This window comes from Scleropages formosus, chromosome 3 (assembly GCF_900964775.1).
Source record: "Scleropages formosus chromosome 3, fSclFor1.1, whole genome shotgun sequence".
In the NCBI taxonomy this organism is placed as follows: domain Eukaryota; kingdom Metazoa; phylum Chordata; class Actinopteri; order Osteoglossiformes; family Osteoglossidae; genus Scleropages; species Scleropages formosus.
In genome coordinates, this window is record NC_041808.1 from 8,588,415 (window position 1) to 8,607,219 (window position 18,805).

At 46.7% G+C, this 18,805-nt stretch overlaps 1 protein-coding gene and 1 non-coding gene across 2 annotated transcripts; one reads left to right on the plus strand and one right to left on the minus strand.

Annotated features, from left to right (window-relative positions):
• The first annotated feature begins 4,849 nt into the window (after positions 1 to 4,849).
• Positions 4,850 to 11,180, plus strand: poglut3 (protein O-glucosyltransferase 3). The gene is made up of 8 exons (XM_018734725.2): positions 4,850 to 5,297; positions 7,127 to 7,324; positions 7,509 to 7,792; positions 9,385 to 9,595; positions 9,713 to 9,909; positions 10,001 to 10,195; positions 10,362 to 10,466; positions 10,730 to 11,180. The coding sequence occupies exons 1-8, from the start codon at positions 5,078 to 5,080 to the stop codon at positions 10,859 to 10,861; spliced, it is 1,542 nt and encodes a 513-aa protein (XP_018590241.1). The 5' UTR covers positions 4,850 to 5,077; the 3' UTR covers positions 10,862 to 11,180.
• A 1,432-nt stretch (positions 11,181 to 12,612) lies between these two features.
• On the minus strand, positions 12,613 to 12,684 carry trnac-gca (transfer RNA cysteine (anticodon GCA)). The gene has a single exon. It is a non-coding gene; the product is annotated as a tRNA-Cys (tRNA).
• Positions 12,685 to 18,805: the final 6,121 nt, after the last annotated feature.

An 18,805-nucleotide genomic window follows, 5' to 3' on the forward strand; every position in this document is an offset into this window, starting at 1 on the left:
CTGTACAACATCACTATACACAAACTCCAGCCTGTTCTATTTCCATATTATTGTACATTAAGAAACACCATCTGTTGCCTTTTCAGGGAAACTTGCAGATTTTTTCGGTTTAATTGTGAATGGTGAATGTTCGGTGTGTGATTTTGGTCAACTGAACTTTGATCTGTGTAGCTTGAAAGCTGTGGGCCAACACTCTCTCTGTGCTCTTGCAGCCTTGATCGAGTGGCACTGAGGAGCCGCGGTGAGGCTGAGAGATACGCTCAGGTACGGTCACTGTCAAAATCAATAACTGATTTGCCATTAAAAAAAGCGAGCCAGGCTGAGATTAGATGACTGATAAGGTTATGTTAGGGATTTTTCATTTAAACCGTTTCTAATTTGGCCATCTCGTGTCTGTGTAGAAATTGATTTCATTCTTCTGTGTCTATGAGGAAACATGTCTCAAACTGAAACTCTGTGAGTTCATTTTATATGATGAACTGCCCAGTAACGTGTAGCACAGACCTTTCCAACTGGTGACCCGCAGGTCAAGTCCAACCCTTAAGATGATTCTGAACATCAAAAATTTAAATGCAGTCCTCTACAAAAAACTGTTTCTGGCCAAAATGCACCCAGTCCAGATTCCTCAAATAGAGAACGGCTTTCCCTCTTTGCCCCATCACTTGTCAGATCCTGCTTAGATACTGACAAAATTTCAAGATTCTGCAATATTCCACCTCTTTGTTAGTTAGTACATTTCCCAAAAAAAAAATCCAAAAATGTCTCTCCCTACCTTAAAGATAAACTATTTTATCATTGACTTTTTTAATACTGATTGGGCGAAGAAATATTTGTTTGTACATGCTGAGACAAAACCAGTGTGTTTGGTCTGTAATGAGTCTGTTGCTGTGACAAGTGAATAAAATTAGAGAAGCCACTTCAGTATCAACTACTCAGACTTTGACACAAATTTTCCTGCAGACTCAGATTCTCGCAGACATAAAGTGCACAGACTAATGGTGAACCACGAGCAGAGATGAGCTATCTTGAGCAAGAGTAGGCTACGTCAGCCTCCCTTTCTGTAGCATGGGTTATCACAAAAGAAAAAGCATTCAGAGACTTACATTTTGAAAGGCTGTATGCTAGGTACTCTTGAGGAGGTATTGATTAATGACAAAGTAAGGAAGAACAAAATTTATTCTATACAGAAAATGCCAACGTCATGTAAGTGCTGAGATCTGAGAATTATTCTCTAAAATACAGTATGTGACCATCCCTACATTTTACATTTGATAATTTGGACCTCATATGAAAGTAGTTGAGGAAGCCTGCTGTAGCATCTTCCCTCCATTGCAACAGGAGTTACCGTGCTAACTTGCATGCCACACCAAGTGTAAATGTTTAAAAGGCCAATATACACATGGTCTGTGTACACAGAGGCCTGCAGATGCACACAAAACTCATTCACGCACTTATCGTGAGGTTTGAATATTCGTAATGTGGTCAGCTGGGAATGTCTAGTTTTCATAACTATCACAATTTAACCGCCTCTTCACGGAAGGATATTAGGGGTCATTCTGTGTGCAGAGAAACTCCTACTTTGGTATGAACCTGCAGGATTATTTGCATACAGAAAAACTGTTCATACAACTGAGTCATACATGTAATGTAATGAATGTTCCTTCTCATATTTTGATATTTCTGTGACTGTCTCTTCATGTTTCTGGTCAAGACTATTCATTGACAGGACTCTTGTGTAATTGATTAATTTCTCCTGTCCTCAGTTAGCTGTACCTGATGAAGTCACAATTGTAGATGCCACTAATGGAGACGCAATACCTGAAGAAGACGTATCTGGAGACATCATACTTGGAAAAGCCTCATCTGTGGAGATAATATCTCGGAAAGATTCAGTTGGAGAGATCGTATCTGGGGAAATTATTGCTGTGGAATTTGCACACAAAGAGGCTGTACACAGGAAAGCCTCACTTGGGAAAACTATACCTGGGAAAGGTACTGCTATGGAATTCATACATGAGGAGGTCACATATAGACAAGCCTCACCTGGGAAGATCATACTTAGTGAAGTCTCACCTCACCAAGTTTCACATTGGGAGACCACAGCTAGAGAAAGTATTGCTGGGGAATTAGCACATAGTGAGCTCCAACATAAGGAAAACTCACTTGATGAACATTCAGCTGGGGAGATTATTCCTGGGAAAACTACTACTGGGGAATCCGCATACAGGGAAGCATCTTCTGTGGAGATATCTCAGAAATACTTGCCTGGGGAAGCCTCAGATGGGGAGATTATACACAAAAAAGCCGCTTATGGAGAAGCTATTACTAAGGAAGTCGCACTTAGAGATGTCATACCTGAGAAATCCTCTTGTGCAGAGATCATACCTGGAGAGAATGTACCCGGAGAAGCCACTGCTAGGGAGATCATACCTGGAGAAACTACTACTGAGAAAATTGACTATGAGGTGGTCACCCATAGGAAAGCCTCGTTTGGTGAACTCGTATGTGGAGACAGCACTCCAAGAGAAACAACTTCTAGGGAAGTTACATCTGGAGAGATCACGGCCGAGAAAGTCTTACCAGGGGAGTTCATACCTGGAGAACTCACTTTTAAGGAAACTATTACTGAGGAAGTCACGCTAAGGGAGATCATACCTGGGAAAGCCTTATGTGGGAAAATCATACCTGTGGAGACTGTTCCTGGGAAAACTTCAAGGAAGAAATCTACAGTCACTGGCTCTCTCAGAGAGTCTGTAGACTTATCTAGGGAGGCAGCTTTCTCTGGTTCATTGAAGGAATCCACAGTCACTTGCTCTCTGAGAGAGTCTGTAGATTTATTGAGGTCGACTACAGTCACTGACTCTATGAAAGTGCCTATAGAGTTATCAAGGGAGTCTGCTTTCCCTGGCGTATCAATTCAATCTACAGTTTTTGACTCAGTGAGACAGTCTACACTCAGCGGTTCACTAACTCCATCCAGACTCATTGGCTCATTCATGGAGTCAACACTGAGCCATTCACTCAAGGAATTTATATTTAGGGACTCTCTAATACAATCTGAAGACTCACCTCAACAGTATTCTGGACCTTTCCTTTGCACTGAACAAACTCCAAAGCCTATATATGTGGATATAGGTAATAACCAAAGATCCTTTAGCAGTAGGCAGCATACAATTGGTTTAGCAATGAAAAAATCAAAGCGCTACCCAAGAAAAGCAACAAGAAAACTTGAAGGAAACAAAATCCAGAACAGTGACTGCACAGATATTGCCCCACACCTTCGCAGAGAGTCCCACTGGCACTCAACTCCTGACTTTCACCTGGAAAGGGGACGTTTTGTCACAGTGAACAGTGTTCACTGCAGTCGGCCCACACGACATGAGCGAATGGCCACAGGTCCTGAACTGCCTGCCATCTGTGACCTGACACACGACTCTGGCCTTACTGGTTCTCTGAGGATTCAGTACAAAGCCCTGTCTGGCACCCAGAGCTGGGCCACAGGATGCTCAGACAGGCGGATACAAACGTCCCAATTGCCCCCCGTGAGATCCGGGTTTAACCCATTGGCCTTCAAGGAGTCTGATTCGGACAGTACCACAGATGACGAGTACTACCTGAGCCCAGACGGGGGTGAGAAGGAGACATGTCTGTAGAGAACTTGACACAGACTGATCTTTGGTGACTCATACAAAGTGTGGCTAAATGCTCAAAGCAGTATTTCTCAAACAATTAATAGTTTGTGTGTTTAACTACTTAGATTAGATTAAGTAATCAGGTGCAGTAATTGTACATGGTTAGTTTAATGCCAGTAGAAATTTGGTCTTCATGTCTACCTCAATACCACAGTAAGTCAAAGTAAGATTTTCTAGTAAAACAGATATTCCATCTTAGATCCTGAAAGACAAAGGGTTTAGATGCAGGGAAACTTTGGAAACACTAAGAAAAACAATAGCTAACTGTTTTAAAAATAAAAATGTGCATTAATATTTTGAATTTAACGGTACAGTCTTTTTTCAGTAAATAAAAAATTGAATATTTTTTTCATTTACAATGATGAATTTTGGATGAATTGGAATTTTTAATTTATGTGAAAACATAGTTTGTATTAATGCCTTCACCCAAACATTACATTTATTCATTTAGCCGACGCTTTTCTCACAGAAAAACACGATTCAATGTGTGCATTACATCCCCAGAAAGAGACTTAGATGCGTGATCATAATAAAGTACAGTTAATTTGTTCCTTTCCGCCGAATGTACATCACACGAGTAGCTGCATAGAAGTTAATCTGTTATTCAACAATTGTGATCGTATCGTTATTGAGCATAAACGTTTATACATTACATGCAGTTAAAAGATCATGGGAAAAGTGAGTCCGGAATACGTGAGTTTTAATACTCTTCTTAAATGTAGAGAGAATCAGCAGTTCTCGGGGGGGGGGGGGGGTCATTTTACCACATCGGAACCAGAGCAAAACAAAACCAAGTGGGCAAAGGTGGAGGAGGGAAGCAATCTGGTTGGGGTGTATCAAATGATCACACCTTCACGACTGGAATATTCCACCGTGAGAAGCCGGTGAAGTGTGTTATATTCTACGGTGTTTTTATGTTGTATTTATGCTATTTATTGCTATTTGCATGTTTAATGCTCCAAGGCGATTCATAAAAAAAATTAGAGAATAAAACGTAGGATTTTAAATTTAATACAAATAGACTAGAGAGACTATACTTTGGATGGATGGAAGGAAGTTTTTTTATGAATGAACACCGGGAACGGGGTAACCCACAGACGGAACCAAGTTTGTGGTTCCTGTGCCACATCGTCCCCCTTTTGGCGAGACACATCGAGTTTGGAACACATTTAATAGAAATAAAAGTGAACATTTCGTGGTGGAAATGGCGTGTTTGTAGTTACGCAGCGAGAAGAAGGTTGCCGGTCTCACGTTTGTGGGGATTTCTGACAGAGCTAAGATGGGAACGAGTTCAGTGGGAAAAAGCGAAACTTCGTATCGTGGCCCCGCCCCCCACACACCCCGGTCGTCACGGCGATTCCCGGAGGGCTCCTCGTTCCGGCAGGATGCCGCTGTACGAATCCGGCTCTACCGAGCCTTCGCTGCTGCTCTCGCTACTCCTGTTCTGGTCCTGCGGCGCCTCCGCGCTCTGTGGCGCCCCCCAGCTGAGTTCCAAGCTCAGCACCGTCTGGGGGCCGGGACTCGACCCCGCCGCCGTGCTGCCTGTGCGCTTCTTTTATATCCAGGCGGTGAGCGTCACGGGGGAGAATCTCACGTGCTCGCCAGGTAAAGCCCACTGCTCACCTGTCCTGTACAGTTTCCTTCCTTGCAGTGAACGGAGCCAAACTGGGTGCTGAGTGATGGGTCCCCAGTGGATGGGTGGGTGGTGCGGCAGGGATATTATTATTATTATTATTATTATTATTATTATTATTATTATTATTATTATTATTACTGTAGGAATAAAGTTTTCATTTGTCCTGTGGCAGGGTGGTCCCCAGAGCTCTGTTTAGTGGGGTCAACAGGTGGAGATGGTGGAAGACAAACACAATCATAGGGACAGCTTATAGTGTAGTGGTTTGAGCTCTTGCCTTTGGATCCCCAGGTTGCAAGTTTGATCTCTGGCTGTAGTATCCTTGAGTAAGGTATTTATCTTGAATTGCTCTAGTTAAAAAAAAAAAACATAAAATATTACTCAGCTCTGTAAATGGGTGAATATTTATAAGCTTGTAATAACTGTAAGCTTAACACTGTAAGCTGCTTTGGAGAAAAGATGAATGTAAATGATGGATGCTGTGTGGGACATAGACATAGATGTGGTCCAGGTCAGTGGGATGTCTCATCTTCTTTGGAGTTGCCCCAGTTCAGAGACCCTGGGCAGATGTGGGGGTCCTGACTGACCCACAGCGGGCCTTTCTCCATTAAGGAAAGCTTTGGACATTGTATTTATGCTCCAGAAGATATACAGAGTATTGAGCCTTTTTAGAGATGGTACTACCTGGATTCTCTGTCCTCCTGCAAGGTTCCAGTGCACATGTGGGTTGTGATGGAAAACTCTGAAGCACGTAATCAGAGAGAACAGCTGGTTTGATCTCAACTCAAGTCATGAGTTGTTATCGGGCTTCTGTGTGAGTCATAGATTTTCCATAACAAATACAATGTACATCATCTAACAGTGTCCCATTCAATGATAAACCACTGCAATGCTTTATGGGAATATATAGCCTTTTTATTGCAACGGGCTTATGATTCACACACACTGACTGAAACTGCTTGTCCCAAGTGGGATCGTGGTGAGCCGGAGCCTAACCCAGCAACACAGGGTGTAGGGCTGGAGGGGGAGGGGACACACCCAGGACAGGAAGCCAGGCTGTCACAAGGCACCCCAAGTGGGGCTTGAACCCCAGACCCACCAGAGAGCAGGCACAGGCCAAACCCACTGCACCACCACACCTCCCTGCTTATGATTTAGTACTGTGAGATTTTTGACTATTATACGGTAATTTTAATTCCACAGAGAGGTGAAATGGTGAAAGACAAGATAGAAATAATTTTGTTATAACAAAAAAAGAATGAAACATTTTATCAGTGTCATGCATAAAAATAATTTCTTTTTTGCATTTTAATTAATTGTACATGACATATTTTTACTCCAAAACAAGTTATCCCCATTATGTTAGGAATGACTGTACTGTACTTGGTACCAGAGTACCTTGGGTCCTAGGATGAAGGCCGGTGACCAACTTTGCAGTTTTGCCATCTGACCTGAGGCCACAGGTTCTGGACACTTGGGTGAAGACGGTTGCTAACTTGTCAACAGATCACTGCTTGGACAGCTGAATGATCAAAGTCACCACCAAGTACTAAACTGGAAGTTCTTAACTGGAACTCTTGTCACAGTGTTCAAGAGATTCAAAATAGTCAATTCCCCACATTCATGGTTTATTCAAAGCTGGATCTGCATCTGAGTGTTTTGAAAAGGTTTTTCTTTCTTTTTATATTGCATGTGGTGTTTTCTCTAGGCCTCTTGTATAGGTCAGGTGTTTGTGTTTTTGTCTGGTTGAGTCTCATGAGTTTGCTCAGAGACAAACATCCTTCATGTCATTATGGACCAGGTAAAGAACCATTCCAGGTGCGGATCACCTCGCTGTCCCCAGACGAACACGTTCGCATCCATGTCCCACAGCCGCTGGACCGTGGCGATGGCTCTTTCCTCATGAGGTACCGACTATACACCAGTGCCACCAAGGGGCTGAAGGTGGAAGTTCTGCACAAGGACCAGCATGTCAGCAAGTCGCCCTACATTCTCGAAGGTAGTGTCACACACTGGTTTGGCATCTCCTCACCTTCACTTTGAGCACATCCAGGGCAGTGTAAGATGGAAAAGTGGAGACTCAGTACCGCTCTCGAAACTGTTTGGGCAGTAGAAGGTGACACAGCAGGCGATGTTCACATGCATTCGATTGGTCAAGTGCCTTTCTCCCCTCTTTCTTTCAGGCCCAGTACTCCATGAGTACTGCGACTGCCCCAAGACCAACATTTCCAGTTGGCAGAGCGCTATGGTGTGTCCTTCCCAGGAGCCACAGATCCTGCAGGACTTTAGCTCCTTCCCCACCATTGACCTGCAGCACCTCCTGCAGGAGGTGCCACGCCGCTTTGCCCAGCGAGGAGGGCTCATCCATTACACTATTCTGAACAACCAAGTGTACCGCCGATCCCTGGGCAAGTACACGGATTTCAAGATGTTCTCTGACGAGATGCTGCTCTCTCTGGCCCGGAAGGTGAGTGGGATGAATCCCAGAAAGGCTTTGCTGTAGCCTTCCTACCCTAACTGTGTTTTCAGTTTGCCTGGAAGTGTGTTGAGTTTTCAGTGTGGATGTGGTTGCTTGAAGAGGTCCTTCCTGTTACACGCCCTGGATCTGATGGAAACAGAATGTAGAGGAAGTGTGGTGTATATGTGTGCAGTGCTTCTAGAGTAACCTGTTCAGTCCTCTACGATGGGAAAGGGCTAAAATTAATGACGATGTGTAACCTTTTTAATACAACAGGTTTATGATTCAGTACAGTGGCATTTCCACTTGTCGTGGTCATTTTACCTCCACAGTGTGTGTTAAAAAAGTTGATGTGAGAACTCCAGTGGCCTTTGCTCTGTGTTATATCAGGCAGGTGCAGGTTTATAAAAGGAAGTTCCATCTCAGTGCAGTCGCTGTGCAGCTTTCAGTCTGACTGCAAGCTGGTTGAAGGACAGCTGGGTAAAAGTGCAAGTAAAACATTGCAATTGCAGTCTTTAAAAACAAGTAATGGAGTATGAGTGCATGTGTACATTTCCTCTCATGAGTGTGTGTACAGTACAGTTGTTTGCTTCACAAACACCACACTCAGCTCCAATGGCTGCTGTAATAGTGTCCCCCAAATTCAAAAACCCTTAAAAATCAGTAAAAAAAAAAAAAAAAAAACAAACAACACACATTGTACTCCACAGCTGCTGCAGAAAAGAAGATTTTTAGTGTCACTAGTTTAATTCAGAATGAGGAAAACGAAGCGCTCAGCAGTGAAGCACTTCTTCAGAGTGAGAACTACACAGTTTAAAACACAAGCTGTCCAAGACTTGGGTAAAACAACAGATTTATTAAAAATCAGGAAAAGCAATGAATAAGATGTTAAGATAATAAGAGACTTTAAAAAGACACTTTTCCTCCGTATTTGTTACTTCAATTAGAATTCAGCAAACGTTTAAAATATAAAAATCCATACACTGTCATGACGAACATGGGAAACCAGATCGATGGACTCAAACGCAGGTGCGTTTATTTCTGTAACATAAGAGTCGTATTCGTAATCACAGAGCGGAGGGTCGTAGAGGTCTCGGAGTGTTGGGGAGTGCGTCTTCTCAGGTTGAGGTTCCACGGCCAAGTGTGTCTGACCAGCTGCTTTTGTGCTCCATCTCCGGGATTAGTCACAGGGTGGTTGCGGTGGTCGCCAGGAACGCCTTCAGCAGGTGACAGTGAAACACTGGTTGAGTGGTTATTGATAATGAATTAATTAAAATGTAACATTAAATAAAAAGCTGTAAATAATTTTGTTTCAAATATCATAAAATATGTTGGTGTTATTGTCTTGCATAAAAACTCCTTTTGTTTCCGTATTTAATTAGAGGTGATGTTTATTGTCTGGGAACACAATTTTTTCCAAAAAGAAATAATGTCGATTTGATCCTCTCACAATGGGAATTCACTTTGGGGGATGATTTTATGGAAGAAGTAGTGTAATTTTAAGGATTGGTGTGTCTGTAATAGATAAATGGACTGAATGGAGCTATTCTCATCCTATTCCTCTCACACTCCCCCCCTCTCTCCCAACCTACGCTGACAAGGTGTGGCTACCTGATGTTGAGCTCTATATCAATGTTGGTGACTGGCCCATAGAGACACGTGCAGCAGAGGACCGCCCAGTGCCCATCCTCTCCTGGTGCGGCTCCACAGAAACCCGCGATATAGTCCTGCCCACCTATGACATTACACACTCCATGCTCGAGACCCTGAGAGGTGTGACCAATGACCTGCTGTCAGTCCAAGGGAACACAGGTGCGAATGTAGGGCCTATAAAGTGTAGCTTTGAATTCACTTCCTCCCTGTTTTAAGAGTGGCGGCATTACCCGCGAATATTTGAAACCCAAATGACCACCCCTTCCTGTCAGCCAGGCCCCCTCTGGTGCAACAAGACAGAGCGGGCTTTTTTCCGTGGGCGGGACAGCCGTGAGGAACGCCTCCAGCTTGTGGCCATGTCTAGGGACAGCCCGGATCTTCTGGATGCTGGGATCACTGGCTTCTTCTTCTTCCGGGACCGAGAGAAGGATCTTGGCAAGGCACCACTTGTGGGCTTCTTCAACTTCTTCCAGGTGAGCAGGCACCTCACAGCACAGTAATTCCTGTCCCAACTGCATAATAGACTGGTGACCCATGTGCTTCTCTCCTCCCCGCTCCCTGCAGTATAAGTACCAGGTGAATGTGGACGGCACCGTGGCGGCATACCGCTTCCCCTACCTGATGCTAGGGAACAGCCTGGTGCTGAAACAGGATTCTCCCTACTATGAGCACTTCTATAGCCAGCTGCATCCAGGTGTGCACTACCTGCCGTTCAGGAGGAACCTCTCAGACCTTCTGGACAAAATCCGATGGGCCAAAGTGAGTGGCGCCATGTTATTCATGATGATGATTACGATAAAATAGTTATCGCTGTTTATTAGTCTCTGTCAATGACTGGACAGAATTTTTTAAAGTTCTTCTCATTGTACTGCAGGCAGTACTAATGTGTGTGTGTGTGTGTGTGTGTCTACCCTCTTCCTTTCAGGAGAACGATGCTGAGGTGCAAGAGATTGCCCGCCAGGGGCAGATGGCAGCCAGAGAACTGTTACAGCCAAATAAATTGTACTGTTACTACTACACTGTGCTACAGGTATGGACCTTTGTCTGCTACACCAGCTCCTTGTGTTATGAACAGTCTAGTTATGAATTGTCAACGATACAAACATTTTTGACTTGAGTAACAAGCAGAATGAGTTAGAAACAGACTTCCAGTCCCAGTTGTGTTTGCATTTTGAGGAGTCAGTGTAAAGTAGGTTACAGGTACAATACTGTACCATATCTCCTGTAGGAGGGGCTGTTGTCAGGTACCACTCAGTTCTCAGCCCTCTCTGCACCACTTTTTTTATCTTGCAGATGTACGCTGAGAGGCAGACCAGTCGCCCTACTGTGCATCCTGACATGGAGCTCGTTCCCCAGCCCCCTGACCACAGCACCCTCTGCAGTTGCCAGAAGGAAGCAACAGCCTGGGCGAAAGAAGAACTTTGAGCTAACATGTTAATATATGTGTGTGATACCCCGCAGTGTCTCTAAACACACCATTGACCTCATCAAAGTTTAGACTTGAGCCTCTAGACTCTCTCAGGGCCTTTCACACCCTTGGTACGAGCAGATCCTCTGGACCAGTTGCAGCTCCCCCGCCACATCACTCTTGATTCAGTGCAAGAACAGTTATCAGACAGCTATCCCTGATTTTAAAGGTGCCTTTTTCCCCCTGGCTAACCCACCACTTTTAGTTTATTCATTTTTCTGTGTTCTTTAACCAGTTTAAGGTACTGTATTCGTATCTAGCTGCATTGTATCCTTTTTACACATGTTCATATTATCTCTGCAGTATTTTGTGTAAAGCTGCTTTAAATGTTTACAATACAAAAGAATACATGGAACTCGGTACAGTATTTGCGTACAAAATATAAAGTTCTTTTTGTCACATTAACTCGTGAAGGAGTTGTGCTTTTATGGATGAAATATTTTTGGCACAGTCTTTTCAACAAGTTTTAAATATTTATTCTGTGAAGAGTATTTTTGCATTGATTTGAAAGTGAAATCACCCAATTAGTCTGAAGAAATCAATTATGGGGTCAACATCTGCAGCTGTGTGTTGTACCCAAGAGCTTCGACCTCATGTCCTTTGGGAGTTATGATCCAGACTAGTGGACAGTGACAGTGTCTGTCTGCCCGACTGACCAACTGACCGACCGACCTTGTTTCCTATGGTTCAGTCCAGCTCCACATATTCTGGATGGACAGCAATCAGAGTTGACATGAAGAAATAATTTCCCTACAAAGCATTACCCACTTGCTTTATTCACCTAGACAGTAACTGAATAAAGGAAATTAAGTTCTTGTATGAATGTCAGTCCCGGCCTAAGGGTTTGACAAACTCCTGACGCAGCTGAACATTAGAAAGGCAGCATTTTGTCATAGTTTTCCGTTAATAAGTGTTAATCATTTAAACTTCCGGTTGTGTTCTAGCAGAACTTGACAGATTCACAAGTTTTATCTGTTATAGTTTCTTTCGCTCGATTGACCTGTCTTCGTGACACCCGCCGTACCCGTCATCTGTGAATGCATAAAAATTAAAGAACAGCTTTTTGATGGAATTTTTGATTTATCTGATGCTTGTCTCTAAAACCACTGAGTTACACTGATTTATACAGATCATGGGTAATTTTAACTATCAAGTTAAGCACCTCTTCATTACGAGTAGCACAACAGGAGGTGAGACTCAAAGCTGAAACCTCCGACCGAGTCCAGACTTTTTAATGGCCGCCCGCTGCGCCACGTTGTGTTTTTTATAGTGAGCTCAGCTCTGGGCGGCAGAGGCGAATGAAGGTGTGGCACTATAGCAAAGACTACCAGGTGCAGAACGACTGCAGTTCGTGCTGTCGTTCGCGGGCGCACTCGTCTCCGCTGGAGTGATCAATTAGGCACGCGCGCACTGTAGGTTACACTTTGACAGAGTAAGAAGCAGTGCGCGTGCGCGCGCGCGCGCGCCTGTGAAGCGAAGAAAGCAGCATATGGATTGAATTTCGCGTACCTGTCCGAGTCAAAATCCTTGGCTGAAATCGTTTTTTTTTTCCCCCCCCAAATTCTGTGGTACCACATAAATATGTTTTGCGTTGAAATGAGGTGTGCATACAATACGTTGCAAAAAAAGGAGAGTTCGAATAGGTATTAATAGCTAACAATTGCTTTATATGAGGGAAGCAACAGCAAGAGAAGTTTGTGTGCAAAAGAGGGGGCACCCGGATTTGAACCGGGGACCTCTTGATCTGCAGTCAAATGCTCTACCACTGAGCTATACCCCCACACGTCACAGTCCCTCTGCTGGCCCACTAAAGACTGTGTGGCCCCGCCCCCTCGGAACACGAATAGACGGACTGGTGTGTAGACCGCGGTAAAATAACGCTTATACATTCCTTAAAGTGCTTCCGAAACGGCGCACAGCGAGAATATCCCATAACAATAGAAAACAACCTTAGGGCCTAATTCACTTTTTTGTGTTCTTTAACCAGTTTAAGGTACCGTACTGTATTCGTATCTAGCTGCATTGTATCCTTTACACGTGTTCATTGTCATGGTTTCGTTCCACTCGGTGACGGACTCAAGTGCAGAGTTCTTCAAAGCGATGTTTATAATTATAACAGACAGACATAATCCAAGAGAGAAGTCGGGGACAGACGAAGGTCGGGCGATCTGCAAATAGGATACACAGGGTAAGGCGAGAATCGTGGTCAAAGAATAAACAAGCAAAAGTTGAGGCAGGAAGGAGTTATAAGTAACACAGTCAGGAGTGCAAGAGAAGTTACTGAACAAGGTTCCGCATTATCTCCTTCTCGCGTCCCTTTTTATCTTCTTTTCCATCAGGGAACAGCAGGTGTCGTCGATGCGCTGGTTGATGGAGACGTAACAGTACCCCCTCCCGACGGGCGGCTCTGGATTCCCCAGGCCGGGATGGTGGCTGCCCCCTGGGGCGAGGGGCCGGGCACTCGGGATGATCTCTGTGGAAGTCAGAGATGAGTGCGGGGTCGAGAATGTCCGATGCTGCCACCCAGGATCGCTCTTCCGGTCCGTATTCCTCCCAGTCGACGAGGTATTGTAGCCGACCCCGCCGCCTGCGAGAGTCCAACAGGGCCCGGACAGTGCATGTTTGGTCCCCATCAATTGGTAAAGGAAGGGACCGAGCTGGATCAACTAGCGGTTGGTGGAGGGACACCCCTACAGGCTTTAGGAGAGATACATGAAATGTTGGATGTACCCGGAGATCCGAGGGTAACTGCAGGGGGTAGGTAACCGGAGTCACTCGGCGCAAAACCTTGAAGAGGCCGATGTATCAGGGCCCGAGTTTCTTAGAAGGGGTCTTGAGATGAAGGTCCCTAGTGGAGAGCCACACTCTTTGCCCAGGCACGAAGGAAAGGGTACGCCTGTTTCGGTCTTACTTGGCGTTTGTACCTTTCAGCATTGCGGAGCAGGTGGTTCCGGACTGTCTGCCACACTCGGTTGCTTTCGTGGTGCCAGGACTCCACAGCGGGGACTGGACTCTGTGGAGACTCTCTAGGAAATAGAGCAGGCTGATACCCCAACACGCACTGAAACGGCGAGATACCTGTTGACGAGTGTTGAGCGGAGTTGTGGGCATATTCTGCCTATGACAGGTAGCGAGCCCATTGGTGTGGTTGTTGAGAACAGTAGGCCTGTAGATACCTTGCTATATCCTGTTGCAGGCGTTCAACCTGTCCGTTGGCCTGCGAGTGGTATCCTAATGTAAGGCTTACCGTCACACCGAGCCTATTCCAGAAGGCCTTCCAGACTCGGGAGGTAAACTGCAGTCCTCGGTCTGAGACAATGTCTTCAGGAAGTCCATACAGTTTGAATACCTGCTCAAATAGGATTTCTGCAACTTCAAGAGCAGTGGGCAACTTTGGAAGGGGTATTGGTCTACAGGCTTTGGAGAAACGATCAACAACTGAGAGTATCATGGTCTTACCCTCAGAGACAGGTAGGTCGATCAGGAAGTCAAGCGCAACGTATGTCCAGGGTCGTGTTGGTGTGGGAGGTGGTTCCAAGAAACCAGCGGCCTTCTTGGGCAGGGTCCGGGTCTGAGCACAGGTTACACAAGCTTGGACGAAGTCCCAGACGTAGTCTGTCACGGACGGCCACCAAAATTGTCCCTGTAAAAGAGAGAGGGTGCGCCGGATACCGGGATGCCCCGCCTCTGGGGACTCATGTGCCCACTTCAGTACTGCGGTGCGGAAGGGACTGGGCACATACACTCTTCCTTCGGGTCTCCCGGGCGGCTCCAGCTCACTGGCTTGGGCATCTTGAATATCCTGGAGGAGTTGCCATTGGATTGGGCCCGCGATGCACCCCTTGGGGAGGATCCTCTCTGGGGTGGTCGGAGTCTGTTCAGTGTCATGAAGTTGGGACAGGGCATCAGCCTTTGTGTTCTTCGAACCTGGTCTATAGGACACAGTGAAATTAAACCTAGTAAAGAATAAAGCCCAGCGAGCCTGGTGGGAGTTTAGCCTTTAGCTGTTTCAAGGTACTTGAGGTTTCGGTGATCTGTAAGGACAAGAAATGGGTGGACAGCCCCTTCCAACCAATGTCGCCACTCCTCGAGCGCGAGTTTGATGGCAAGGAGCTCCTGGTTCCCGATGTCATAATTACGTTCTGCCGGGGTCATCTTTTGGGAGAAGAAGGCACAGGGGTATAGCTTCGGTGGGTCCCCTTGCCTCTGGGACAGGACGGCTCCCATGCCGACCAAGGAGGTATCGACCTCCACCACGAAGGGTAAAGACGGGTCTGGTTGTCTCAGCACCGGGGCAGATGTGAACTGGGTCTTTAGCTCCTGAAACGCCATCGCCGCTTCCTCTCCCCACAGGAGCCGACGTTCTTTACTGGCGGTGAATGCGGTAAGAGGAGCGGCCACGATGCTGAAACCTCAGATAAAACGACGGTAATAATTGGCGAAGCCAAGGAAGTGTTGGAGCGCTCTTACTATGGTCGGCCTGGGCCAGGATGTCACCGCACAGACCTTCCGGGGGTCCATGGAAATCCATTCCCGGCTCAAAATGTACCCCAGGAAGGAGATCTGGTGTTGGTGGAATTCACATTTCTCCCCCTTGACATACAGTAGGTGCTGTAAGAGGCGCTTTAATACTGCATGTACTTGCCGGATGTGTTCGTCTTGGGTCCGGGAGTAAATCAGGATACACACACACATACACACAAACTTTCAGAACCGCTTGTCCCATATAGGGTCGCGGGGAACCGGAGCCTACCCGGCAACACAGGGCGTAAGGCCGGAGGGGGAGGGGACACACCCAGGACGGGACGCCAGTCCATCACAAGGCACCCCAAGCGGAACTTGAACCCCAGACCCGCCGGAGAGCAGGACCAGGTCCAACCCACTGCGCCACCGCACCCCCACTAAATCAGGATATCGTCTAGGTATACAATGGCACAATGATTAATGAAATCCCCCAGCACGTGGTTCAGAAATGCTTGGAAGACCGAGGGGGCATTTACTAGGCCAAACAGCATAACCCGATACTCACAATGACCTAGAGTGGTGGAAAACGCCGTCTTCCATTCATCCCCCTCGCGGATCCTGATCAAGTTATACGCGCTTCGAAGTTCTAACTTTGTGAACCAGGTAGCACCTTGAATGCCTTCCAAGGAGGCCGTAATTAGGGGCAATGGATGGGGATATTTGACCATGATTGCGTTTAACCCCCGATAGTTGATACACGGCCGTAGACCCCCCATCTTTCTTGCTGATGAAAAAGAAACCAGCCGCTGCAGGAGAGGTGGATGGTTTGATAATGCCTGAAGCGAGAGCCTTGTTTATGTACTCCTGCATGGCCCGTTGTTCTGGCAAAGACAGAGGATACACGCAGCCCCGGGGCGGTGTGGTACCTGGCAAGAGGTCGATCACGCAGTCCCAGGGTAGATGCAGAGGCAATTTGGCTGCTCGGGCTTTTCTGAAGACCTCTCGCAGGTCCTCGTAGTCTGGGGGTATCTCTGGTTGGGGAAGGCCCTCAACCGAAGTAGCACGGCAGGGGAGTGTTAGACAGGAAGAGTGACAGGTCTTTCCCCAAGACACCAGTTCATTAGTGCTCCAGCAGAATACTGGATCGTGTCGTGTCAACCAGGGGTAGCCTAGAATAATATGAATGTCAGGGGCCCTGATCAGGAAAAAGGTCAGTACCTCTTGGTAACATGCTCCTGTTTCTAGCTGGAGTGGAATGGTTCGAGTGTCCACCACACCGGATCCAAGTGGCTGGCCGTCGAGCGCTTTAACTCGAAGTGTGACCTCACAGGTTTTAAGGGAAACACGGTGCTTTCTGGCAAAGCCCCTATCCATAAAACACCCAGCAGCACCAGAGTCTATCAGAGTGCTTGTATGTACCTGGTTCCCCTCCCAGGAGATACTCACTGGCAATCGTAGTTGTCCCCGGTGTTCCCCGGAACTCACCTTGGATCCCCTGGAGGTCCCCTGTGGCGGTCGTACTGGACAGGCTGCACGGAGGTGTTCCGGCGATCCATAGTAAAGGCATAGGTTCCCCTCTAGGCAACGTTTCCGTTCATCAGGACCTAGGCGACCAAGCTCCACCTGCATGGGTTCTGGTTCCTCTTCAGACCAGGACACGGGGGGGGGGAGAGTCTGACCCCCACAGCTCTGTCGGCTCCGGCCTAGGTTGTCAATCGCAATGGCGGTCTTCACAAAGCAATCAAAGGTCCAGTCCTCCCCGCGGTAGGTTAGCTCGGCCTGGATCCGAGGGTGAAGCCCGTTGCAGAAACAGGTAAGGAGAGCAGCGGAGTTCCAACTGCTTCTTGCGGCAAGGGAACGGAACTCAAGAGCATATTCAGTTACGGTCCTGTTTCCTTGGCTCAGGTGCCAGAGAAGGTCACCAGCAGAGCGACCAGCGTGAGGGTGGTCAAACACTGCCTCAAACTTTTCCCTGAAAGCAGTGTAACTGGTCCTCTGGTGCGTGCGCCACCCCGCCGCTGCCCAGGCACGAGCCGGTCCCACCAACAAGGACAGCACAAATGCTATTTTGGCTTCACCGGTCCGATACATGCGTGGGGAGCATTCAAACACTAATTCACACTGCATCAGAAAGTCCTGGCACTGATCGGGTGAGCCGTCATACCTCTCAGGAATGGCGATGGTTGTATCAGGTCCACTTTCCTCAGGAAGTGTGGGTGGCGCAGGACCGGCTGGAACCACGGGCGTGGTGGTCACGGGGAACTGGATCCCTGCCGTTTGCAGGGCTTGATGCAGCCTCTTGATTGAGTCTTCCAGTCGTGCCAGTGACTGCTCATGCGCACCGATGATCGCCCCCTGGGTGGCGAGCGCGTTGCGCATCTGGGCGAGTTCTGCTGAGTCCTGATATGGGGCGGAACCTTCTGTCATGGTTTCGTTCCACTCGGTGACAAACTCAAGTGCAGAGTTCTTCAAAGCGATGTTTATTATAACAGACAGACGTAATCCAAGAGAGAAGTCGGGGACAGGCGAAGGTCAGGCGATCGGCAAACGGGATACACAGACAAGGCAAGGCGAGAATCGTGGTCAAAGAATAAACAAGCAAAGGTCTTTTTTTTCTTTTCAAATTTCTTCATAGTTTTCCGTTAATAATCATTTTAAACTTCCGGTTGTGTTCTAGCAAAACTTGACAGATTCACAAGTTCTATCTGTTATAGTTTCTTTCGCTCGATTGTGGCTTCGTGACACCCGCCATACCTGTCATCTGTGAATGCATAAAAATTAAAGAACAGCTTTTTGATGGAATTTTTGATTTATCTGATGCTTGTCTCTAAAACCACTGAGTTACACTGATTTATACAGATCATGGGTAATTTTAACTATCAAGTTAAGCACCTCTTCATTACGAGTAGCACAACAGGAGGTGGGACTCAAAGCTGAAACCTCCGACCGAGTCCAGACTTTTTAATGACCGCCCGCTGCGCCACGTTGTGTTTTTTATAGTGAGCTCAGCTCTGGGCGGCAGAGGCGAATGAAGGTGTGGCACTATAGCAAAGACTACCAGGTGCAGGACGACTGCAGTTCGTGCTGTCGTTCGCGGGCGCACTCGTCTCCGCTGGAGTGATCAATTAGGCACGCGCGCACTGTAGGTTACACTTTGACAGAGTAAGAAGCAGTGCGCGTGGGCGCGCGCGCGCGCCTATGAACCGAAGAAAGCAGCATATGGATTGAATTTCGCGTACCTGTCCGAGTCAAAATCCTTGGCTGAAATCGTTTTTTTTTTTTCCCCCAAATTCTGTGGTACCACATAAATATGTTTTGCGTTGAAATGAGGTGTGCAGACAATACGTTGCAAAAAAAGGAGAGTTCGAATAGGTATTAATAGCTAACAATTGCTTTATATGAGGGAAGCAACAGCAAGAGAAGTTTGTGTGCAAAAG

What these genes read in the sequence shown, in the direction of transcription:
- poglut3 (XM_018734725.2), top strand. Translation starts at nt 5,078, where the DNA reads ATGCCGCTGTACGAATCCGGCTCTACCGAGCCTTCGCTGCTGCTCTCG. An exon ending in GTCAGTCCAAGGGAACACAG is followed by an intron (nt 9,596 to 9,712) that starts GTGCGAATGTAG and finishes CCTGTCAGCCAG; the next exon opens with GCCCCCTCTGGTGCAACAAG. An exon ending in GCTTCTTCAACTTCTTCCAG is followed by an intron (nt 9,910 to 10,000) that starts GTGAGCAGGCAC and finishes CGCTCCCTGCAG; the next exon opens with TATAAGTACCAGGTGAATGT.